General features: G+C 44.7%; 1 protein-coding gene across 8 annotated transcripts in view; it reads left to right on the top strand.

Annotated features, from left to right (window-relative positions):
• The first annotated feature begins 3929 nt into the window (after nt 1-3929).
• LOC140722731 (uncharacterized) overlaps nt 3930-8932 on the top strand; it is a 62932-nt gene continuing 57929 nt past the window's right edge. For all 8 annotated transcript variants that reach the window (XM_073037421.1, XM_073037422.1, XM_073037426.1 and 5 more), the window contains exons 1-3: nt 3930-4105; nt 8356-8421; nt 8774-8819. In XM_073037421.1, coding sequence (XP_072893522.1) covers nt 8363-8421; nt 8774-8819 — 105 coding nt within the window. In that variant the 5' untranslated portion in view covers nt 3930-4105; nt 8356-8362. The remainder of the gene's footprint in view (nt 4106-8355; nt 8422-8773; nt 8820-8932) is intronic.

Genomic DNA, 8932 nt, shown 5'->3' with positions numbered 1-8932 from the left:
TAGCTCAAATGCAAGCAGTGTTCCAGGATTGTAGGGTGGGACTACAAAAAGCGGTCATGGGTTAAGGCTGAAAGGTAAGTAGTTTAAGTGAATGACGAAGGTAAATATCTTTACTTAGAGGGTTGTGAGCGTGTGGTACGAGTTGCTAGCACAGCTGATGCAACCTTTAAGAGAATGTTGTATGGCCTAATGGATGGTTAGGATATAGAGAGCAATGGTGCCGTTCCAGTTCGATGGAGAAGTCATTGTAAATGGTTCGGCACGGACTGCATGGGCCGCTCAATCTGTTCCTGTGTTGTACTTTTCTATATCTCTGACTCTGTGAATCTATTTGCTATCCTCCAATCTTCAGATGCATCATCTATCGCAAAGCACTTAATTTTCTCTGCTAAGGACCGCAGAAATTCTGCATTTGCCATCCACAGAGTCCATGGGATATCTTGCCAGGAACTGGACATTTATCCACCCTCAGAAATGGCCTACTTCTCTGTACACTAGAAGGACTTATGGATTCACTTCTGCATTTTCCCACTTTAAATTTTATGACCGCCTCCCGTGATCTTCCCCATTCCTTTTGTGTCCACATATAGTTTACTATTCGGAACTTCCACAGGACCAATCTTGTAACTTGAAACCCTTTTACCCTGGACATATTTATAGAATCCCCGTGGGATATCCTTTATACTGTCTGCTAGGAAAATAATATATTTATTTTTCTGCTCTCTAGATACATTGCTCTTGAATAACTTAAACTACCTAAGTACCTCAACTGCTCCTTCCTCCCTTCCTTCCCATACAACTTTTGTTCCTTAAACAGTGCCTCAATATTTCTTGAGAATGAAGGCTCTCTAAACCTCATACAATTTCCTTTTATTCTGTCAGTGGCATACTGGCTTTGCACTCTCTATATTTCTCTTTTGAAGACCTCCCACTTTCCAAGTATAACTTTGCCAGAAAACAATCTGTTCAAATCCACACTTGCCAGTTCTTTTGTTCATCATACGAATTGCCTTTTCTGCAGTTCAGAATATCATCCTGGGGGCCACAATTACTTTTCCCATAGATACTGTGAAATTAAAATGAATTATGTACAGCGGATCGAAAGTATTGCCCTAAAGAAATTTATTTCACCAAACCTGTCTTACTCCCTAATAGGAGATCTAGTATAACACATTCTCTGGATGGGACTTCTCTGCACTGACGAAGGAAATCTTCCTGAACGCAGTCGACTAACTGTATGCCTTTTGTGGTCTAGCAGTCCCAGTCAATATATAGAGATTAAATTACCAACTATAACCTCATGTGTCTCACAACATGCTGCGATTTTTCTTCAAATGCGTTCCATCTAAACCTCATGGACTTCTCTATACAGCCTCTCCCACCTCTCCCATTTCTATCCCTCCTCTCTCTATCTCCACACCCCCTTCGGTCCCAGCTCTTTCCCCCTTTCTCCACCTCTAACGCACCGTCTGCGACCTTTTGTCTCATACTCTCTCTACTCTCTTCGCTCTGCCTCGTCGACTTTGACTATGTCTACACCTCTCTCACTGTCCTCCATCCCTTACAAACTCTCCCTCCCTCTTCCTCTCCATAATCTTACCGTCTCGCTCTCCATTCCTCACCCTCCACCCTCAATGTTCAACTTCTTCTCATCCACAGCACTCCAACGCATTCCCTATCCACCACTACCGTGGACCCTCGCCATCACCATCACTTTCCAACTCGACCACTCCCTCACACTCAAACTCACATGCATCCTCCTGCGTCCGTATACCCAACATCTCTTCCCCCGTTCACACTGACTCTCAATCATATTGGACCTTCTGCATTGCACTACAGCACACTCTCACCGTGTCAGTCAGCCTCCCCCCTCCCAGCCACTTCCATGCCCTCAGACTCGTTTTACATTCGACCTCCACATCCTCGAGCGCCCTCTTCCCCTCACCCTTCCCTTTCACCTCTCCCCGCCATCAACCTCACTCTCCACTTTCCCTAAACCTCACCTTCAGAATTTCTCTCACGCTCATTCTCCCCATCACCCCTCACACTGACGCTCCCTTATATCAACAACATTTTAAAGGTAAATGGCAATTGTATCTGGGAAATGTTGGAGCTTGAATACCATGAGCAATCTTATTTATTTTGAGAAGTGTCTTTGCTGAGAAGGCAATGAGCTGCTTTATTTAGAAGAGTCGGGAAAATTCTCTTTAAAGCACCTCGAGATTTTTCGAGTCTAATTTAAATATAAATTGACCATTGGTTATGTTCTTCATTACAGGTTCAAGTGGTCATTGCTGCAGCAGAAATGGTTAAATACAAGATTAAAGCGACTATGTTCACATCTGAACGTCAGTATTTTCTCGAACCGATTAGACTTGACTTTTTACAGGACGGCCGCTCCCTGTTCTGTGGAATTTGCCGGGGCAGGCAGCCAGTTACACACAAACCCTGAGCTCCGACTATCACAGAAAAACAACAACCCGCAGCTTCGAAATCAGTCAACAATCTGGCAGCGTCACGATTCATTTCCAGCCCATGAAAGCTATCGGCCTCCAACATCGGCTGTTCATTTTCCATGAACGGGTGCAGCCTGACCAAATGAATTCTTGCAGCTTTTTGTGTATTTTCATGTTTACGAAATGTTCGAGAAGGCGCGTATGAGGCAGTGAATGGGCAAAGAAACGACTTGACCACATCGGCAATGTCAGAATATTTGTGGGGGATTGAGATGAGAATAACTCAGCTACTGATATTTATTTCATATCTTTGTTTCAAAGCACCCAATATCAGTGTTTTGTCTCAGTGATCAATAAGTTGTCAACAAATCGGTTTCAATGGGTACATTTACTGTCAGAGATTTGTTTACAATATACTTCCTGAATTTATATATTTTTTTCGCAAACATTCACCGACACAGATTACTGTCTCAAAGAATGACAGTAAAATGTTAGAAACCAGCTCCCCCCTCCCACGCATAAGCAGCAGCAATCCTCACGAGCAAAAAAACATCTGCAACTTCTACCGAGCGTTCAAGCGTTTAGCAAATTATCAATAAAGCTACATACTTGCAGTATCCCGAAAACTACTCGTTCGCAGAGTATTTCTATATAACACAGGCTTGCTCTCCCTCCATGATAAATGAAGGAACGGTGTCCCTGTTTCGCAGTGGGAGGGGAGACGTAGCAAAACAACTCGTCGATTGATGGTGTTAAAATCTGTTGCGTCGTGAAATATGTATATATATATAAAATTGTGTGAGTATTTGCAATTTCTCACAATGGCCAACTGAAGCAAATGTTCCATTACTTCAAGGACCATTTGCTGATTGGAATTGGGGTGAAGAGCTGTAAGGAGATAGACGTGTCGAATGCGGGATGAAAGCGCACATATTTCAAGCTAAGTTTTAATCAGCTTATTGTATGGAGTAGCAGGTATGAGGGGCCGAGTGGCTTACTACGCAGTAGCATGTTCAGAAATGTCCAGGACAATTGAATTAATGTAAATCGATCAGATGAACGCTCGCGAAGGCACACGAGTATTTTTCTTTGATTGAACGTAGCAGCCTCTGGGTGCAAACATTTACTTCAACTCCCCCATTAAACTGTTTCTCCTGCTTTACAAATACAAATAAATTGTCCTGAATCGTGAAGCTCTTGGAAAATCTTTGAACAAAGCTTTTCACATGTGCTGTGGGGGTAAATTGCGTGACGTGTTTGTTTTGATTTCAGCAGAAAGACGAATCCCGGAGCCGGGAGAGTTGTGCGATATTTGAGGTGGATCTCCTCCAGCGCCGGGAAGTTCCGTTCCCACACCGGGTGGAGCTTAGAACCTGCAGAACCAATCAAATCACCAACCTGGGATCCGCTGAGCCAGAGCCCCGCCCTGTTGGTTCTGTTTGATCAGCAAGGAGGAAAAGTGTGAGATCGACACGGAAATACAGACAGACCCTACGCGAACGCGGGGGAAGGTTAACGCAGCTGCTGATATTCCTGTCTGTGATTCCTCCATTTACTCCAGTCCCCTCTCATTCCGCTGCCGGTGAGGGTGTGTTGGACCTGAACTGACCCTGGTCCGCAGTGCACTCCGACCTGCTTCAACAAGCGTGGTAAGTGTTGTCTCCGATTCTCCCTAATCAGATGACCGTTTACAGCTTATTCCACGATCGGGAGAATTCAATAGAGACGGGAGCTCTGAACTGTTCATTACCGAATTTATTATTGATCAAATAGATTAAAAGAAAAGACGTCTTTACCTTCACTCGCACTCTGCAGTTGGTTTCTACAGTCAGTGAAGAAGAACTTCCCTAAACCATAGTAATATTCGAAATGTCCCATGTTTTACGGGCCGGTCTCCCATTTCTCTCTCTCTCTCTCTCTCTCTCTCTCTCTCTCTCTCTCTCTCTCTCTCTCTCTCTCTCTCTCTCTCTCTCTCTCTCTCTCTCTCTCTCTCTCTCTCTCTCTCTCTCTCTCTCTCTCTCTCTCTCTCTCTCTCTCTCTCTCTCTCTCTCTCTCTCTCTCTCTCTCTCTCATCCCCTTTCTCTCTCTCTCTTTAATTCTCTCTCTTGTCTCAATCACTCACTCTCGCGCACACACAGTCACATGAATTGACTTCAAACTGACTACAAACTGACCACAGAATTACAGCGACCATGATATTTTACTGTTGCAACTTCGCAGTTGAAAGTGCCGTTGAAGGTGAGTGCGGAATCTCGAACCATTTGGATTTCCTTTCAGCAGAGAAGCTGCCCGTTGCTCTGAGGAATGTCTGCATGTCGGTATCCGCCCTGCAGACAGGCAGCAGCTTGCACACAGATAGTGTTCTGTGACTCTGACAAAACAGCGAAACTGCCCGCTCCCTGATATCTATTAAATATCCCTCGCCTGCTTGAATGGTAGGACTTTAGTATAAACGCTTGAAAATTTATCCACACGTTGGTAATACATTCTTGGTGAATTAAGGTGATAATAGGTCTGGTAATTATAGCATTTCGGGTCTTTATTTCCGATAACCCCCGTGGCATGAGTTTCGGGTCTGTAATCAAGAAGTCATTGCTCTCCTGTTACCCACTTCGGGCGGTGCTGGCCGTTGCTTTACTGTAGTTTCCTACCTGCACGGTCAATAGTTTCCACAATGTATGTCAGGATTAAAAACAATCTTCCAACCACTGGTTAGGGTTTAAAGCCATCGTGCGACAAGCTGTGCAGCCAACATGTGTTCCGTCGCCGAAACTTGTCATTGTCCAGGAATGCATGTTGTTTGCTCTTTGTGCCAGTGTTTATTGCGGGTGTTTCGAACTGATCTCCTCAATGTCTTGTAGAATACTGGGATTCTGTTCAGGATCTCAATACACAACAAACAGCGATGGTGGGATTGACCAGTTACAGAAAGTGGTAGGCGGCATTGCAGAGCGAATCCACTTTCTTGGCAATATATAAACACGAAAGACTTTGACTACAGAGCACCTATAAACCAATTTAATGAGTCCGGATCAAAGCATTTGCAAATAACCTGTCGATGACAAAAAATATTGTACTAAGCAATTCATCCTGATTTGTTGATATAGGTTATAAGCAACAATGGACCTTACACTGACCCCGCTCTGCTCTCCTTGTCCACCCCCATCCACGTACTGTTGCCTGTATGTTACTAATTTACGTTTTCTCTTCGTTTCCCTCACTGGCTGTTCACAAAATCGAAATACAACTTAAGATTTTTATTCTTCTTCTGAGTATCAACTGGATGTTTTGCAGAAATTTGTCCAAGTTCTTCCAGTTTTCCATATGGAAGCTTCAATTTTCTTTTCTTTATTCCGGATGAAACATATTGGAGTCTTCCCGAATAGCGGTTACGGAAGCGAGAATGCAAAATGACAGGATGCATGGGCACAGAAGAGGAAGAGTCCATCATGAAACGAACACCTAAGATCCGACTGCCCTCCATAGTGGGGACTATGGGTTCAGAAGCACTAGCCAGATGCTGGGAAGTGACGGTTGGTCAACGATTTCCGGGGACGGGGGGAAGGGGTAATATAGGTTAGATGTTCACCCTTATTTTTCCCGGTTATTCTTAGACGTTGCAGTGAAGGTCATCTCTGGACGTTTTCCGTCTGTCAGGACATAAATCTGTGGGAAGGTTGTAACATCTTAAATTATATGCAAAAATATTTGAAAACAAAATGTATAGACAACCATGAAAGGATTTTATTTGCACTGCCGTAGGCTGAAACCGACCATGAAAGTTATGAAATGGGGAAGAAAATAGTGGAGTTGTGTTGTTGGCCAGTGGTCATTGACTGAGCTCAGAGGCTCATGTCTCCGGGACATGAGCAGCGTCTCAAGCAGAGCAGAGCGGGATCAGTGCAGGGTCCATTTTTGCTTGTAACCTATATCAACAATCAGGATGATTTGCTGTTATCTGCAGCAGCGTCCTCAATTCAAGTGTCCTTTCCGAGCAGTAGGAGCGAGTATGCTTCGAAAAGCCTGAGATGTCATTTTGAACAGATCCCCAAACCGGCAGTGTCCTGAGTCCGGCTGTGTGCAGAGTGAAATGAAGGAGATGTCTTACCATCACTGACGAGCGGAGCAGTGCCTCCCGGTGGCATTCTTCTCTAAATCTGTCTGGGCGATGGGGATGTGGTCTTTGTCATTGGGAAAAACAGAAGAACAAAACCATATCGTCTTTATCCCACCCAAACGACGACAGGATCTGTCAGAGTACTGTGCTGGACATCTTAATGAGGTTAAACGCTGAGACCCGGTTGACAATCACACAACAAACAGTGCGGTTAAGTTAATCTCTGGTGGGTTGGCAGACTTCGTGTCGTCGTAAGTCACGCCCAGTTGTGCTCAGGTCGCAGAGGGTCGTGGTAATGTGGTCACAGGTAAAATTTCCGAAATTTCTGCTCACACTAACAACAAGGTGTAGCTGTGAGTGAGTGGTTGAAAACATGGAAGATGTATAACTGTAAGCATGTCTGCTTTGGTGCCGAATGCAGAAACATGTCTAACTGAAGAGAGATCTGCGGATGGTGATGTCCAGATTGCGGACCTGTGCCACCACACCAGAGACTGAAGACCATCCTGGGGTGACAACTCACGAACTCACTGCCATTTTTTTTTTTTTTTTATTCCCAGGCAGCCTGATTACTGAAGCGAGAAAGGCTCGTTCCAATTTGGCTCGGCGTTTTTTTTTTTTTTGCCGATACAACCGGAACTTTATATACAGTATGAGGTGAAGTGTGTGTTTTTGTGGCAGCAGTTCAGAACAAAGACAGAAGAATCGCAATGAATAAAAAGAGATGGGTGGGTGGATACACGAGGAAATCTGCAGATGCTGGAAATTCAAACAACACACACAAAATGATGGTGGAACACAGCAGGACAGGCAGCTTCTCCTTATAAATGCTGCCTGGCCTGCTGTGTTCCACTAGCATTTTGTGTGTGTTGGGTGGGTGGTTAGATTGATTGATAGATAGATGGATAGTTGTATAGATAGATGCATACATACATAGATGAATGGATAGATAGATAGATAGATGGAAAGTTCCCCAGTTGCCAGGGACTTAGCAGGCTGGACAAAGTGTTTCAGATCATGCTTCTGCTCTGTCATCTGGAAGTGATGTTGTCCAGCTGACTCCGGGTGAGCTATATTACCACTGACATTTCAAGCAACGCAGTTTGCTTTGTTGCAACGGTATTGTGTGAAGACAGGAACTCTGTAAATTGGAATAAATAAATATTTCGGCCAGACTCCAGATGTGTAAAGAGGAAGTGGTGACATTTTCATTCCAGTAACCTTCACTGGTCCTGAGGCGAGATGGAAAAACAATTCGTTCGGGCATTGTAGAATGTGGGTCACCATTGTAGGAAGATACTGAATTTCTCTTTTCAGGTGAAAGTCGATTACCGCATTGTTTTATCTCATGTACAGTGATTTTGTGAAAAGCGTGTTATGAACACCATACAAAGCCTTTCTCCCTCCCGCAGTTTTCTCCCCTCCCGTTTCCTCGCCCATCCTTTTCCTCTTCTTCCAGGCCTTCTCTCTCGCCGTTCTTCCTTCGCTTTCCCCACTGAACAGTTTGGATTTATTTTCCTAGTACGGAGGAGATTGTATAAGGTATTCTACCAGATGGAGAGAATGGATAACGCAGACACTGGGAATCGATTCCGATGTATCAGATTTTTCAATAGAACACACTATAGATTTAAGGTGGGGAGTGAGAGTTTCAGCAGAATTGTGGAGTGTTCATCTTCAGCCAGTTGTGTTGCTGGAAGAAGGGCTGACGGCTGCACAACTCTGTAAATGGTCCTAAGCCACCGGCAAATGCTAAATAGTGACTGATCCTGTTTCCTGCAGGGTGAAGATGCTGCCTGTCTACTTGCTGATTGCCTCGCTTGTCATTGGGGCTGACTCGAGTGAAAGGTAAGGACTGAGCGAAGTTCCATTTGATACATCCGTCACTCTGTCCCAATAACCTGCCCAGCTCCACTTCCTATCGCAGCTGTACCTAGACCCGCATCTTATCCTTGCCCTGCTTTGCTCTCCAGCACGGCATCGGTCATCAAACCAGCCTCCTTGCAAACAACCTGCCCCCCATATACCAGGTTCACCCCACTGTATCCCTGTTACACTTGTGTTTTATTTTTTGTTCACCGAGTCCATGACCTGCGCTGGCTCACTTCTGATGATCCACGGTACTCTGAAGTGTGAGGGATGTCTGATTCAGGTGTTGGAACTGAGCTGTTTATTTCTCTCAATCTGTTTCTGCTTTCAGTCATTGTCTGGGGTCTGATGTCTTGTGTACCACTGCGGATTATCAGGTAATGAGATCACGAATATCACTGCCCCCCCTCCTACAGACAGAGCCACCCTCTCTCCTTCAGTCGCATCAGTTCATCTATCCCATAACCCGTTTCCAGTCGTGCATCACAAC

This window comes from Hemitrygon akajei, unplaced genomic scaffold (genome assembly GCF_048418815.1).
Source record: "Hemitrygon akajei unplaced genomic scaffold, sHemAka1.3 Scf000087, whole genome shotgun sequence".
Lineage (NCBI taxonomy): Eukaryota > Metazoa > Chordata > Chondrichthyes > Myliobatiformes > Dasyatidae > Hemitrygon > Hemitrygon akajei.
The sequence above is the reverse complement of the archived record's forward strand: the minus strand, read 5'-3'. Positions and strand labels throughout refer to the sequence as shown.